Raw genomic sequence first — 15,887 nt, 5'->3', positions numbered from 1 at the left:
CGTTCTCCAAAACCCAAAACCCAAGCTCACGGCCGCACCTCGTACCCTTACCATGTTACAGCCCACAGCCCGTAGCCCACAGCACCATTCATCCACCCTGGTCCAAGCGTCCAATCTACCATTAATCTGGGGACACTTACGAATGCAAGTCCGATTGGATTGGCTGACGCGGCAGTTCGTGGCTTATTTAGAATCTCGGGTCCGGTAGCCAGCCTTGTTTGTTTCTCGTAGAGTCGTAGCCTCACTTATGATGCGGGGAGCTCGAGGGTGAAGTTTGAGGATGTGAAGATAGATGTAAAGATAAATAAGAAAATAGATATTAAAATAGATATAAAGATCGAGGTACAAGCCAGGTACGAGATAATGGTATGGGATGGTATGGGATGAGAAAGAGAGAGAATGTATTTCCTATAATACTTTTTCTTTCTTTCTAAAAAGAATAGAGCCTTCCCATCAATACAAGCTACCTAGGTATCACATCTCAACAATAGATTTCTACTTTTAACCTCAAAACCATTCAAAACCATTCAAAAACAATCAATCAATCAAAGTGCTGGAAATCTTCATTTCATGCTGCTCTCAATGTCAAGATCTATTTGACAAAGATAGTATCAATTCATCTGATATCAACTCATCTGTTCTCTCTCATCTTTTCATTTCCTCTTCTCTCCTCTCTCCCCTTTCATTCGCTAATCATTTGATTTCCTCCCATCCCACCTATCCATCCCATTCGTTCCCAGAAATATCGCTGTCCCAATTCTACTGTACAAGTAATTGACAATCAAGTGATTCCGCAAAGTTTCCCTCCCCATCCTTTCAACCAAAGCGAAAAAATCAAGCCAAAGCCAAGAATCTTGATGCAAGCAAAATTGAAATGTTGGCGCCAAAATTAAAAGCAAACCAATAAAGCAATCACAGTCACTGGTTTGAACTGAGTGAATCGTTATATCAATCAATCAGCAACAATTCCATTTCCTTCCCTTCCTTTCGCCCAAACTCCATTTCGTGCAATTAAATAGCGCCAATGTCCTCCGAAGAATCTTAATCTTCCATTAAAAAGATTTGTAAATCAACGTAACAGTATGTCAACTTGAACTGCCACCAGGGCTATCGCCGCCAGTTTTGATAGCTGGAGTTAAACTGATTGCAATCTTTTTGGGTCCATTATTACCATCTCGTGTTTTGTTGAAGCTTTGTTTCTTCCTCAACACGCTATTGGTTGATGTCGTAGAACTCGTAGAACTTCTTCGTTTATGATGAGAAAGTTTGCCGAGTTCATCTTCTTCATCTTCTTCTCTCCTGCGTTTTTCCGATAACCTTTCTGGTGGAGTTGGTGTGGAAGAGGTAGGAGTTAATACTAACTCATCTCCACTGGAATCTTTGGAAGCTAATGGCTTTGGTGAAGGGCTCCGACTTAATGGAGCGGAGGTGATACCCACAGAAATATCATTTTCCGAATTTTCATTTTCTTCATCCGATGGATAGTCAACTAAAGGCTGCGAAGCAGGTGATTCCCCATTCGTCAAACTCTGGTCCTGAGATTTTTCCTCTTCATCATCAGAAGTGTTGAAATAGGCTTCTTCATCCGCATCCAAGTCCTTGATACCTGAGCCCCATCTACTACCTCTACCTGTCTCAGGTCTCTTCGGACTTTCATCTTCGGTATCGAGGAATGAAGTTTCCATACTCGATGCGAATCCTTGATTGTTATCATACCTTGTGATGAAATTTGTGAAAGTGTCAACATAGGTGATTGACTCGAATTTTTCTCGATAGTTTTCCACCAAATGATTGACCAAAACCCTTGTACTAGATCCTTGATTCTTGATGAATTCGAAGAACTCCAAACAGGCTGAATTCAGAAGATTATCTCGAGGCATTGTTTCAATGACAAGGTCTAAAACTGGCTCAAAGAGATGATCTTGCATCATCTGTTGATTGTAAAATTCATCTTGTAAACCAACCAAATTTCGGAAAAACTTCAATGCGGCTAGATTCTGTTAGTAAAGTTTAAAAGCTACCGAGAATACAGTAACTTACTCAATTTTAGGTACTTCTCGGGACTCCCCAAAAGTTGAGAGATACGTTGAGCCAATCCTTCTGATAGCACGAAATATTTGCTGCGGTGCATATGTTGTCTAATGAAAAAGCACAGAATCTCGATCAAATAAATGAATAAAGATACTTGATGAACAGTAAAGTTCATATCCTCGCGTCCTTTCAAATCCACTAAAGGTTTAAATAGTTTTTTCGCTGATTCCTCATAGAATCGATTAAGGAAAAGTTCATGTTGAGGATCTGTTTGATTTCGAATTCGAGCGGCATATTCAGCACCATTGGCTTTTGAGAGTCCTTCTAATGGCCCTACATGACTGCCTTGGTCGAGGAGAACCTTGATCGCATCTGCTATTTGAGCCTTTACACCCAAATCTGCTTCTACCAGAAGAAGATCGATGAGAGAATCAGTCAGCAAAGTTTGCTTCTCGGCCATTTGTCGAAATATGGTTTGACGAATCATTTGGGGATCATGATCAATCATAGAAACCAATACGTCTGTAGCTCCCACTCGTACCCCAACGTCATTGTGTTTGAGAGCAAAGTTAATGACAGATAAAAGACCATGACTTAAAAAGTTATTGTATAGCGTTTGTCGTCCTGGTGGTTGCAAATTCTTCGCGATAGCGCAGCATTGTTGTATGAAAAGTACGGCCATCTTCTTCCTTTCCTGATCTGTCTCTTGGTTTCCAAAAATGCCAAAAAGTTCCTTGAGAACTGCTGTATTGTTCTGCAAATATTGGACAATCTCAACTTGATTGAAGAAGATAAGACTGTTGAGAACCGAGAACGTTGGATCATCCAAGATTCGAGCGAGTACCACATCCTTGAGATATTGTAATCGATTCGTATTGTGAATCTTCCTCATGATGTTTTCATCGGGTATCTCAACAACTTCTTTATATCTATCCTTTTTGCCCAACCAAAGTCGATGATTGGCCTTGTGACTTGGGAAATCCGAATCGTACTCTAAAGCTCCGACAACACCAATAACCACCTCATCCGTAACAATATGCTCGATAATTGCATTGTCATTGAGCAAAATTATTATCTTCATCATGTTGCAAAGTCGATGTAAACTTGGTAAATCCTCCATATCTTCTGCTATCTCGACCAGTGGTATCAATCTTCGGATATAGTTTTCGTTGATAACCAATTTCGTAAGGGCTTCGCGTCCGGACGTTGTGCTGTTCAATTGTCTTAATTGCATTTCCAATTCGGGCAGGTTACCCAATGAAGGATTGGGGAGAGACGTTGGAATGTTTAGCTCGGGGATGTTATCATCAGATATGATATCTTCTATAGACAATTGTAAGTACCACGAGGGCAAAAAGGTTATCGTAATTAGAACTGTAGGTTGCTCAACTTACCCTCGATACTAATTCCTCCATGTCCACCCAAAGTCGTTTGTATGTTATTGATGAATCGCCTGTCGTAAGCATCAGTCAGAATATGTTCGGATGCGCAACCATCTATCTTATGACGCGTTAATCGCGACATGCCACTTACCAAACAGCCGTGCAGCCCTCTGCTTCTTGAAAGCTGAGAGCCATATCCATCTCACTATCCGGTTCTGTCCATACTATGAGAGTTTCTGCATGGCACGCATTAGTATGAAATGTGGGAGTCATGCGCTGATCCAAAATACCTTGCTGTTTCTGAAATTCATCTCCTTTAACGATCTTAGTCTCTAGAAGTATACGACCTGGTTGATCCTCCGACTGCACCATTACTCTAGGGTCTGATTTTTCGGGGCCATTATCCTATAGAAATTCAAGATGATTAGGCAACCAGTCCCGGCGAAGATGAGAGAGAAAGATAAGGACAAGAACAATCGGCGCGCAGACAATAGATGTATGCGTGAAGATTGAGAAAGCAAGCATAAACGTACAAGCATAAAGTCGGCTCTGCAAAAGCCAGTACCTCTATCAAACCAGTCGCCATCGCGCAACTCATAGACCTTGACCCTTCTCTTGTCATTTGGCGGATTTTGATTAGGCCCTCCTGCCTGCGCCATCATCAAAGGTTGTGGTTCCCCCTCCAGTTCCTCTTGCACGTATTCCAGGACCTCCGATGAGATATCTAAGTGTTGTTGAAGAGACAGTTGCGACTGCGTTTGCGTGAGAACGGACGCCACAGTGGATTGTTTGCGCCTCGGAGTCGCGCGTAACTGGGAAGTTGGTTCAGGTAATGGAGTGATCTCTCCACGATGAGATCCGAAATGAAGACAGTAAGCGACGGTGATAATTACTTCTAATGAATAAATCGGGATGGATTGCGATGGTTTCGGATTGTTGTGCGGGTTAATTCATCTGCTTGTTGGCGTGCGGGTTCGGGATGATGAAATTGTAAGTGGAACTTATTAACTTTACACGCTCACGCCGTACATTTAATTCTCTCGCTAAAATTATGCCAGGTAAGGTGAGGCACGGCAAGCAACTTTCTATCGAGCGAGTGAAGCAAGGCCAGATGGGATAAATATAGAAATTGACGTGACCACGAATAATAATCTACAAAGGTACGGAGAAACGAAGACTACGATGTACGGCCACCAATGGATTTTACGTGTGTTCTCTTGTTGATGGAAGATGGACGGGATGTATCGTTTGGACCCTTGGAAGATCACACACAGTCGATTACCCAGGTATAATTAATTTGTTGACATTATGGATTGATCTTATCATGCGATCGGTGGCACCGTGGGCTCAACTACAGTCTCCAACTCTTGGATCCCCATCACGTGTCTGGTTTTAGTGCGCTTCGGGGTCCAATAATTCCTTCCATCAGCCAATCGTGATCTCACGCGATGTTCTGTGCTGGTGTTTCAAATGTTGGGAGATAAACAATCTGGCAAGCGAATCGTCCCGTCTGGTAGGCACCTTGGTATGTATTGTGCATTTGGATGCTGTCCCAGAGATACACATGCATGAATGATGTAAGTATCTGGCATGTCGGAGCAGGTGGTGACTGAATCCCATGCTGATCTCAAGATGACATTCCTCACACCTTTATTTTTTGAAACTCGTTCCGTCGGTATTACTTTTCACGCGCTTCTTGAGACATGGGGAATGTCCAAAGTATTCCTTGTCTGACTAGGATCATTCGATGCATGATAGATTGAGCGGCAGTTGATGCAGGGCAGTGTACTCCGTAGTGGGGAAGGGAAGGGAGGGAGGGATAGAAGAGAAGAGAAGAGAAGTGAAGGGATGTAAAACTCTTCACATCTTCAAGTCGATGTGAAGTCAGGAGAGAAAGAATTATTTACACGATTGAATCTCGTTCATTAATATCTGGCGGATAAAGGGAATTCATACGGAGCAGTTCTTTGGGGGCTGGGGGCTGGGGGCTGTACCTCTTAAAGAATTATCCATACATATCATTTGTCAAGAGAATAATACGGAATTTCTCAAGCTTCTCCATTCTTCCCCATTCTCCCTCATTCTTCCTATCCTTCAACTTGCTTGGTCGATCTGATATTCAATGACATGCCATGCCATGCTATGCTATGCTATGCCATGCAAATGTGAACATCCTACATCCAATACTCGAGCCTCTGTACTCGTACTGCGTAGGCTTGCTTATCTTGGATTTGGCAGTACCGGTATGCACTGAACAGTCCATCGTAAGGTCTTTGCGAATACGATACCCCGCCCCCGTCCGTTACATCCCTCTTTCAAATTCCTAAACATGCCTGTTATCATGATCATCATATTGAGTATCCAAATCATTCAAGATAAGTGAATTGATATGTTCCTGACTATTTTCCGGACATCCTCAGCCGAGCGTTCTAGATCTCCTTCTCTATACAGCCACTATCCAAGAATCAATTGGCAAGACGGGAGGCGTTATGGAAGATAGGAAAATGTCCTAACGAGACCATCAAAAGCGGAATCTCTCCAATTGAGGACAATGCCCTCTTGCTACGGAGAATACTAGAAGAAAAACGTGGAATCATGCCTTTTTCTCCGACTATTTTATCCTAATTAGACTTCTCCGATTTCCCGGTGACAAGATCCTGGACTTGGAAAACTAAGAATCCAATTTTGGGCTGTGGGAAAACTCTCTTTTTCGAACGGTTGAAATCATTTATGGTCGAAAACAGGTTGAAGACAGTCGAAGACAGTCAAAGAACAACATGTTGGATGGTGAAAGTTTGAAGAAAACCTTAGCCTTACCGACATTTCTTTTCCATCTCCAGATGAGTGCAATTCAATGAACGGAATTGTCACGCTTTTCACAACCCATGAAAACCACGGATCTTTCGGAGGTTCATAACATCGGACCTCCCAAGGTTTGATCATTCCGCTTTCTAGAAACCAGACACAAATAAACAAATGGATCATGCTAGGAACAAGCTTCACCGGTATGTTATGCATGCGCTTCATATTGTACCATGGGGGAGAATATGCATCCGCGGGAGGCTGCAGTTATAAGTTGGATCTTCGTTTATCATGATTGGAGCGTTTCTCATCATGAATGAAATCAGGTCAGTGCAGTGCAGTAGCAATATTCCCTCCCCCGCCCCTTTTGATAACGACAACCTTGGTATTGGCCGAATAACAAACCCTTCTCTTGATCTATCGATTATTCCAACTACATTTTAATGCATACGGGTAGTTGAGTATCGTATTCCTAATCATTCTTTGCAGCACACGATATGACGAGGAGAGAAAAGCCCAAGGCTTCAGCCTCACTTAACGTCGAGGTCTAACATTTTGGTGGATAGTTCTATCTTCCTGAGATATGTTCTCATTCTGTAATGGCCCTTCTTTGATGGAAGGAAGCCTTCTGTTGATTTAGTCTATCTTCTTGAGAGATACTACAATTCATACTCCATAAACTTCCCACAAATTCGCACATACCTTCAACAAGCTCTACCACATTGACCGGCTACAAGCATTTCCCACAAACATTTCCCACATGGCATTTTATACTTTTTGGTTACGACTGAGAGGCGGTTTCAAGCTTCCACCTCGATACCAGTTCATCGGAAGATTTCTTAGTAGATTTCCAAAGGTCTGACCACTTGCAGTGCCATTTCTTACTCCCTGATGTGTTGCATAGCCGAGATAGGGCTGAGACAAATGATATCCTGGCCACCTCCACCACACACGGATTTGTACATGGTTTTCATGATTTTGGTGGTAAGTACCACCAAAACCATATGGTATTTGATACTAGGTAGTGCTCTTTTCATGTCTGCCTAGTGTTTACCGACACGTGTTAGAGGTACCAAGGATCACTAAAGACATCGAGTACTCAAACAAAAATTGAAAGTCTAAAAATGATCCTTTCGGCGATTGATCAAGTGAGCACACTTCCGGAGGTCAATACACAGTGGAAATGAAGTTGATATTCAAGAGTGTACTCTCAGGAGACTCACAGAATACGTTAGATAATCCTATCAAAGTGTTAATTGGTCGCTTGTACCAAAAGTCTGAACAGGTAAATCAAAATGTTCATCCAAAGAATCAAATCGTGACTGGAAGATACGAGGTATTTCGTAAGTCTAAATCAATCTTCGGTGCTGTACATTAGTCTACCAGATATCCAGAGTAGATTTTTTGCGATAATGTTGCGCTACATACTAAGCATAAGCTTAGTATCATGCACTCTTTCACCAGCGTGGTACTGGCACGCGGAGAATGTATGCGAAACAATCACCCAGACAAGCTTTACTCAGTTTCCAGGTACAAGAGGTGATGGCGAGATGAAGGATTCAGTATCTGAAAAGAGATGAATGGGAGATTTAAGATCATTAAGTCTTGCAGTCGAACGGTCCCGTACATCCCACGATTTGAGAAGTTTGGAGATGACATCTGCCTAAATAACCATTACGTGGAAATATCACGTCACATATACTCTCAGCTCACAGAAATACGACAGTCATAACATATTCCTGTAAACGCAAAGTAAAAGAATACAAAGGATAACTATAGTCTACAAGTGTAATCCCCTTTCTGATCTGATCTGATCCGATTACACATCACGAACACAACTGGGATACTCAACCTACCATTCATGCTCAACATTTCACATAAATACAATATAATATTGTGATCGCTCTCCCCTCTATACAGCTTCACGGGCACTTTCAAGGGAAAAATTCGATATTTCTATATCGTATCGTATGGATTCCGATATTATATAAATACAAAGTTGGGCGAGATACATTTAGCTGGGATTAGTAATAGAGTGATCTTTTTGATTGGGGATTCTTTCTTTCTTTCTTTCTCTGTTGTGTGATGTGATGGTGGGGTTTGTGATTTGCGGATGGTGGCGTGTTACAGTATAGTATAGTATAGTATAGTATAGTATGTAGGAGGTGGGAAGTGGAAGAAAGGAGGGAAAGATGATTAGTAGGTGAGTAGTTAGATAGTGAGATGTATATAAGATGTAGTATGTATACCTACCTAATTTTGATCCAAGGAGAATAAAAACAAAATGGAAATGGAAATGGAAATGGAAATGGACAATTTATCATGTGTGGGTATTGGGGGACGTATGTTATGTTATATCATATTATATTATATTATATTAGATGAAGAAAATAAAATCCCCGACTAAGTAGCTACTCCTATTTCCTAAACATTCATATACATACACATATATATGTATATACATCCTACGAAAGATATCACATTCAACAGTAATCAAACTTTCCATTATATTATATCATATTATATCATCATATCATATCATGTCAAATCCAATCCAATCTATGCAAAATATCACTCGCGAGATGAGGAAGAAGAAGATTAGGTGGTTATATCTGAGGTTTGCAATAGAAAAAATCTTGGAATACTAGTACATTTTTAATCTTTTTTGGCATTTCGCGTCGGAGAATTCACGTGTTGGGGAGGGAAGTCTGGATGGAGATCTTGTTTTTCTCTTTCTTTCGGACTGGCACTGTTGTTATTGCTGTTGGAGAGATGGGTGTTGTGTGTTTAGTAGAGTAGGTGGTTTGTAGATGGTTTGTAGGTGGTTTGTAGATAGTTTGTAGGTGGTTTGTAGGTGGTCTGTATGTAGTCTGTAGATAGTAGATCAGTGGATTTGAGATTCAAGATTCGAGATGGACGAGGTGATCTAGATTAGATTGTGGATCTGGTGTTGTTTAGTATGTTGTTGAGAAGACTATTGGGTATCTATGTGCTAGATTGTTTAGGAGGTTTGTCATATGAACATGTTTTGGAGCTAAAGTCTGGGTGGGTATTTCCCCATATTCCCCCCCTCCCCCGTCTTTGTGAATATGCGAGGAGGGAAAGATGGGCAGGTATACTTGTCTTTCTGAAGCTTGAAATGTAGATGAGAAAGATGGGTGAAGTGAAATGAAATAAACATTCATTTTATTAGATGTATCTAAGTTTTGATACCAAAACCCCAATATGAAAAATTCCAAAAAAGTGACGACTCGAAGTCATACCAAGAAATTCCAAGCATTTTGAAAGCTTCAAATACATACTAAATCCCAGACTTCAAAGTAGGTATTCCTTAGTACATGAATTAAATTCCTGATCATCCCAAGACGAAAAGTCAATTTCAACTTTGATATGATCGATGTGGACGAATATCTAGTTGTATGCTGAATATTACCTGTTATGGAAATCGTTATATGGATTACCGATAGATGATAACAAGAAGGTGGAAGAGAAAAAACGGCTGGTGGGATTTAGTATCTTGTTAGTATATCTTGCTTACATACAAGGTATGTTGATAGAGTCTTCCTTCGAACCAACTTTTTAGTTTTGAAACATTCGCTTTCATGATTTTATCGACTTCTTCTTCTTATTCTTCCTCTCTTTCTTCCCCTCTTTCTTCCTCTTCGTCTGATTTCTCCTCTTCGTCTGATTCCTCCTCATCTCATACCATCTCATCCCATTTCGATACTATAAAATATCTCGACATCAAATCACCTTGAATCATTGTATATTACTTTGATTCTTCACTTTATACATACCCTTAAACAATACAACATATAAATCAATTTCAACCCCAAAATGACGTTACTCTCGAGGTTTAAACGTACTAAGAAGGCTATTGAAGAGAACAAGGCCAAAATCACCGCTGAGGAAGAGGAAAAAAAGAAAGCCGAAGAAGAAGCTGCTAAAGCTCCGTACAAACATGTTCCATCACATGCTTCAGTCGATGCACTTTTCGGCGCACCGCCAACTTGGAAACATGAAGATCGACCCAGAATCTTAGAACATAATAGACGGAGAAGTCAGAGAACTGTCAGTCGTACTCATAGTACTATTTCGACTGTTTCATCTAGACATGCCACTCTCGATGGAACACCTGCTACGACACGCGCCGCTAGTTATGATGGCTATAATCCCACATGGAATTCTCGTATAGAACAAGTGTCATTTTTTGAACAAGTCAATCGATCAATTCCTCTTCCTCCAATCAAAACTCAAGTTCCACATGCTCCTGATTCTGCTGTTGGTATGAGTCCTGTATCAAGTGTTGCTCAAAGTGGAGGTAACTATTTCTCTCCTCATTTAACTTGAAACAATATACTAATATAATCAAAGCTACATCCCAAACTACCAGTCCTGTTAACAGTAAAGCGCCCTCCTCCGCATCATCTTCCAGCGATTTAGGTTTGGAAATCGGCGCCAGAGCACCACGCAGACCTCTTCCAAGCGATGCTTTCAAACATCAACCAGTAGTTTTCCAAAACTACGATATTTTACAGAGATTACACACAAGCACCACGCGCAAATTAGGAGAGGCTCCTCTTCTCAAAGCTCCGATCGTTGAAGTACAAGTACCAAAACCCGTTGTGGTAGCACCACTTGCAAAATCTCGTTGGAGTCGCATGGGAAAGAAGAATGGGGAACCTACTAGAGAATGATTTATCTTGGCAATCGATTTATTCGGGAGATGGAGAATTTTTCAATATTCATCAATATATTGTTCCAGATGCAAATGAATATTTGCAGATCCTCTTGAAGAAACTCGTGGCGATGAAATTGAAGGGTCACTTGCAGATGAAAACAACGCTTGTAACGATGGAGACCCGGTAGTATTTTCGCGGTTCGCATGGAATGGTTGCAACATTTTCGTTGCTGCCTATGTCTTTCTTTATTCATTTGATTCACGGGTTTTATCCAGCTATTTCTTCGGAGACAGATATCTCACGCAATGTGGTGGGTTTTTAATTGGTTGTATTACTAAAAGTTTCGTTCTTCTTTTTGATTTTCATATTGGGTTGGGAACAGGGGTGGATATGGAGATGGAGATGGAGATTTAGAAAGGGGTTTCTAATATTGTGAATGTTGTGGGAGGGGAGATGCAGTCATACATTACTTTTCTTGCTTGGCTTGCAAGATGAAAATACGATGATCTTATTTTCTGTTTCTGGTGGTACGAATAGATCGGATAAGAGGAATTGAACGTGGGTGCGAAGGAGGCGGACGTGGTAATGGATGGGTAGATGATTTGGTAGGTAGGTGCATATTGTTTGAGAATTTTACTTGAGATGGTTTGAAATGGAGTTGGGAATGGAATTAGGATTGGGCCTGTGATCTGAGTATATATCTTTAAGGATGGATAGGATGGCCAGGCAGGCGAATTTTCAATTTAGGCATGGCATTTTCAATTCTTGTACTACTGTGCAGTTGAAAGGCATCAAATTTTCTTTGAGATTGGGATTGCATAGGACGAGATTGCATGGGATTGTATGAGATGGGATGAGCGAGCAGTTGTGTCTTGTAGCGTTAGTATACGTACTAGGTAATACTTTGCTGAATAGATTGAATTTGACTTTGACTTTGACTTTGAATTTGAATTTGGATTAGACTTTGACTTTGACTTTGGATTTATATTTATATTATAAATGTTTCATGACTTCTTCACAACATATGAGTGGAATCTCAATGTTGAGTATTGAGTAATAGATCATTATTATCTTCTTCCTCCTCCTCTTCTTCTTCTTCTTCTTCGTCTTCCCCTCCGCCTTCTTCTCGGTCTTCGCCCCCTTTACAATCCAAGACTTACATCATTCTTCACATCCGATAACTCCCAGAAATGATATCCTCACCACGATTCAACTCCCAAAACTACTAGATGGGTTTTGAATCTTTTTCTTTTTCTTTTTCTTTTTCTTTTTCTTTTTCTTTTTCTTTTTCTTTTTCTGTTTCCTTATTCTTATCTGCTCACTCGGAAGTGGGAAGCTCGGAAATTTGAATTTCAAGATGATGATGGTTATGATGGTGATGGTGATGGTGATGGTTGTGAGTTGTGAGTTGTGAGTTGTGAGTTGTGAGTTGTGAGTTGTGAGAGGAAGTTAGGGAATCTTGGGATGGAGATGGAGATGGAGATGGAAAGCTTTTGGGTTGGGGATTCTGGAGTGGAGTAGAGTGGACTGGGCGTTTGGTTATATATATATTTTTCTTGGCTAGAGGGATAAACGAATGAATATATGAATGAATGAAATTGATCCCTAGAGTTTTTATGAATATCAAAGGGGGTTAGGTATATATCTGGTTCGTACTGTGGTGCAATGAAAGGAGATGTAATATATATCGCTTATTTGTAAATTTGTATTTGAAATAACTCGATATATCTATCAAGGTATCTAGGGTGGAGATAATTGTAGCTATCCGTATGAATTAGATAGGTATCTACTATTCATCAAGCTCGCTGCTGGTATATGTAGGAATAAAGATGTACAGCAATATAAAAGAAAACAAAACAGAATATCTAGTGGTGTAGAAAGTGAAGTGAAGTGATTGGTTGGTTGGTTCTGTGAGTAAAGTGAAGTGAAGTGTCTGTATTTGTCTGGATATGTAGGGGGTGAATATTCAGATGGGTGGATTGAGATGGTGTATGTTGAGATGAGGATGGAGTGAGGATGAGATGATACCTACTGGGTATGTTGATGAGTGAGTTGATTAGTAAAATGGGATGATTCAGATTTCATCCTTCATCTTGAGCAAATTTGTGATGAAGACATCGAGAGGAAAGAAAGAGAAAGAAAATGAAGCTTTTCAAATTGGTGAAAAGTCGGTTTTAGAAAAATATTGTGAGATTAGAAAATGTGTAGGAAATGTGAGATGTGCAACAAAACCTTCAGGTCGTCAAGGGAGAGATATGGTGGGGAAGTGAATGAGTGAATACAGCGATGGTTGATATAGATAGGTATTTGAAGTGAGTGAGTAGTTGGCGTTGAGTGCAAGAATAACATGATTTGTAGGTACCTAGACATCTATCTGTCCTAAGATTCTGAAGATAGTATCAAGAGAAAAATGAAGCTTTTCAATTTGGTGTAGGACCTCAAATTGGAAACTATCCTGAGATCAGAAAATGTAGAAAATGAGATATGCAACAAAACCTCCAAAAAGTTGAGGAAGCGATATGGTTGGATAGAACGAAATAGAGTGAGGTGAAGTGTGCTGAAGTGGTCGAGATGAGATATGTGAGAGTGAAGAATCATAAGATTCGTGTCGTATATACTTCTCCATCCTTGAGGGTTCGAAGAGAGAAAAAGGAAAAAATGAAGCTTTTCAACTTGCAGTAAAACCTCAAACTGTGAAGTATCGTGAGATTAGAAAATATGAGATGTGCAACAAAAGATTTGGGATTGAGAGGATGTAACGTGATCTGGGGAAGATGGGAAGTACTAGGGAGGTGGAAGTGAATCAGGTGGGAGGTTTGAATGGAGTGGAGGGTGAAGTGAAGGTGAAGTGAAGGAGAGGAATTTCTTAAGCGGTGAAAGTGGAGTTTTTGGCGAGTTTGGGGTTGGAGGTAGGGGTAGGGGTAGAGATACAGGATAGCTCGGATATATGTTTAATGGAGGAGCAAATGAGTATATACAGCTATTCAGTTATATAGTCTAATTGTTGAAAAGAGGACTTTGTATGGTACATCAGTGTACTTGACTCTCATCCAACTTCGTATGTTCACTTGGGGGACCACTTCATCTTGATACTTTGCCTGGGGAACTACCCAACCAACTAGATTTCAGATGAAGAACCAGTAAGCACTCAAAATAGCTATATATCAACCCTACATCTGGTTATCAAAAGTTCACATCTTCTATCAGTTCCGGTTCTCAGATCAAACTAACCACAACACTATCACCAACAATCATATCAACCAACTTCTACGAGTTCCAGACTCGCAAGTTTGCTGTTATGAATAACATACTATTTCAAACACTTTATAGCAGCAAAAGTTACATACCACCCAATATCAGTCTACACACCATTAGAAAATAAAGTGACACTCGTCCAAAGAGCCTATTCACACAAACTTCCATCCACCTTACAACTTGCTCCACAGCATATCTGTATATACCATATCACCTACGAACCCGACACACCTTGAAGTCACAAACACAAACCCAAATTGCAACTATCACATCATTTGACAAAAATCCATGCACCGAGAACAAAAACTATCCTATAGCATGTAAAAAAGTGAATGACATCCAGTAACGAACTTTCGTCATCACAGAAATCCCAATTAGCCAAAAGCCCCTCCTCGAAGTTATAAATCATCGACAACTTCAGAGTCAACTTCATCCGAGATACCTCTGTCAACCTCCATCATGTGAAGACAGATCTGGAAGAAATAATGAGTACAACAAGATCTTTCAACTTTCAATATCCGAATATTCATACATGTGTAGAATATTCCCCGGGAGGTGGACTTTAGAATCTGTGCGATACTTTAATACTCCCAATAGGAAATACCAAATAAATACCTTGACATAAACAGATACTCAAAACATCATCAAATCAACCCAATTTAGAAAATCAAAATCTCTCATCCTCAAATAATTCCATTCTAAATCCTCGTGGCCAGACCTCAAAAAATTGGTACCTACACCGATTCTCTTCTCCTCGTACGCCCTCTACTTGAACATATCCCCAAACACTCTACCTCACGATATAATACAATACAATACAATACGATACCACCAAAGCCCGTCTCATCTCACCCTCTAGAAACAGACCTACCATCAATCTCCTCTAAGAAATCGAAACCGAATGAATAAATCCTCAAGTCCCCCATGTCCAAACAACTTGTACTACTCACTCACTTCATACTACAAATCCAAACCCAAACCTAATACATACATACATACATACAATACACACAAACCCTCCAACCCAATCTAATCTAAAGATTTCCCAACCCCCAAACTAACTCATCATAGAAAAGAGAAATAGAAAAAGGGATGGTACAGGTCTAGATAGAGTATCAGAATGAGTAATCTGTCTGTACGTATGTACATATATGTATTATCTACGTAAAAGAGGATTTGTTTGTTGACATTCTGTTACCAAAACACACGTGAAATATGTCGTATTGAGCTATCCTCCTCGTTTTCTTCGTCATATCCACGATTCACTACCTAACATCCTCATCCTCATTCTCATCCTCTCTTCAATCCTCTACCCATCCCATCCCATCCCATCCTGCCAAACCCCTTCCCCCCCCCAAACAAACCCTCAAATATAACCCCCCATCCTCCCCTCCCCACAACAAGTACACCCCAGTACCTATGGTGAGATGGCCGAGTTGGTCTAAGGCGCCAGGTTAAGGTATCCAACACTTAACAAACGATTGTTTACAATCTCCTGGTCTAGTAATAGGCGTGGGTTCGAATCCCACTCTCATCAATTCTTTTGCATTTTTTTATGTGTGTACGATTGGAAAAGTGCGATTGACTGGGTGGTGTTTTGGGAAAGAGTACTCTTTTTTTTTTGGAGGGGTAAGAGCGAGAACGGAGGGAAGGAAGGAGTGGGGTTGGATTATTTTTTTGTTAAAAAAATTGTGTGGATGGTTAGTTAGGTGGGGAGAAAACAGGTGATTGGTGA

General features: G+C 40.5%; 2 protein-coding genes across 2 annotated transcripts; one reads left to right on the top strand and one right to left on the bottom strand.

The window, feature by feature from the left end:
* Nucleotides 1–1,085: 1,085 nt before the first annotated feature.
* Bfra_001065sa (putative suppressor of mek1 protein) lies at nucleotides 1,086–4,072 on the bottom strand (the record flags this gene model as incomplete). The annotated part of the gene is made up of 6 exons (XM_037331505.1): nucleotides 1,086–1,990; nucleotides 2,041–3,354; nucleotides 3,426–3,484; nucleotides 3,565–3,649; nucleotides 3,704–3,818; nucleotides 3,947–4,072. The coding sequence occupies 6 exons, from the start codon at nucleotides 4,070–4,072 to the stop codon at nucleotides 1,086–1,088; spliced, it is 2,604 nt and encodes an 867-aa protein (XP_037197838.1).
* Nucleotides 4,073–10,052: 5,980 nt separating this feature from the next.
* Nucleotides 10,053–10,912, top strand: Bfra_001064 (uncharacterized protein; the record flags this gene model as incomplete). Its single annotated transcript, XM_037331504.1, has 2 exons — nucleotides 10,053–10,536; nucleotides 10,590–10,912. 2 exons carry the CDS (start codon nucleotides 10,053–10,055, stop codon nucleotides 10,910–10,912), a joined length of 807 nt encoding a protein of 268 aa, XP_037197837.1.
* Between the last annotated feature and the right edge of the window lie 4,975 nt (nucleotides 10,913–15,887).

The sequence above is a fragment of the Botrytis fragariae genome (genome assembly GCF_013461495.1).
Source record: "Botrytis fragariae strain BVB16 chromosome Unknown tig00000001, whole genome shotgun sequence".
NCBI classification, from domain to species: Eukaryota; Fungi; Ascomycota; class Leotiomycetes; order Helotiales; family Sclerotiniaceae; genus Botrytis; species Botrytis fragariae.
The sequence above is the reverse complement of the archived record's forward strand: the minus strand, read 5'-3'. Positions and strand labels throughout refer to the sequence as shown.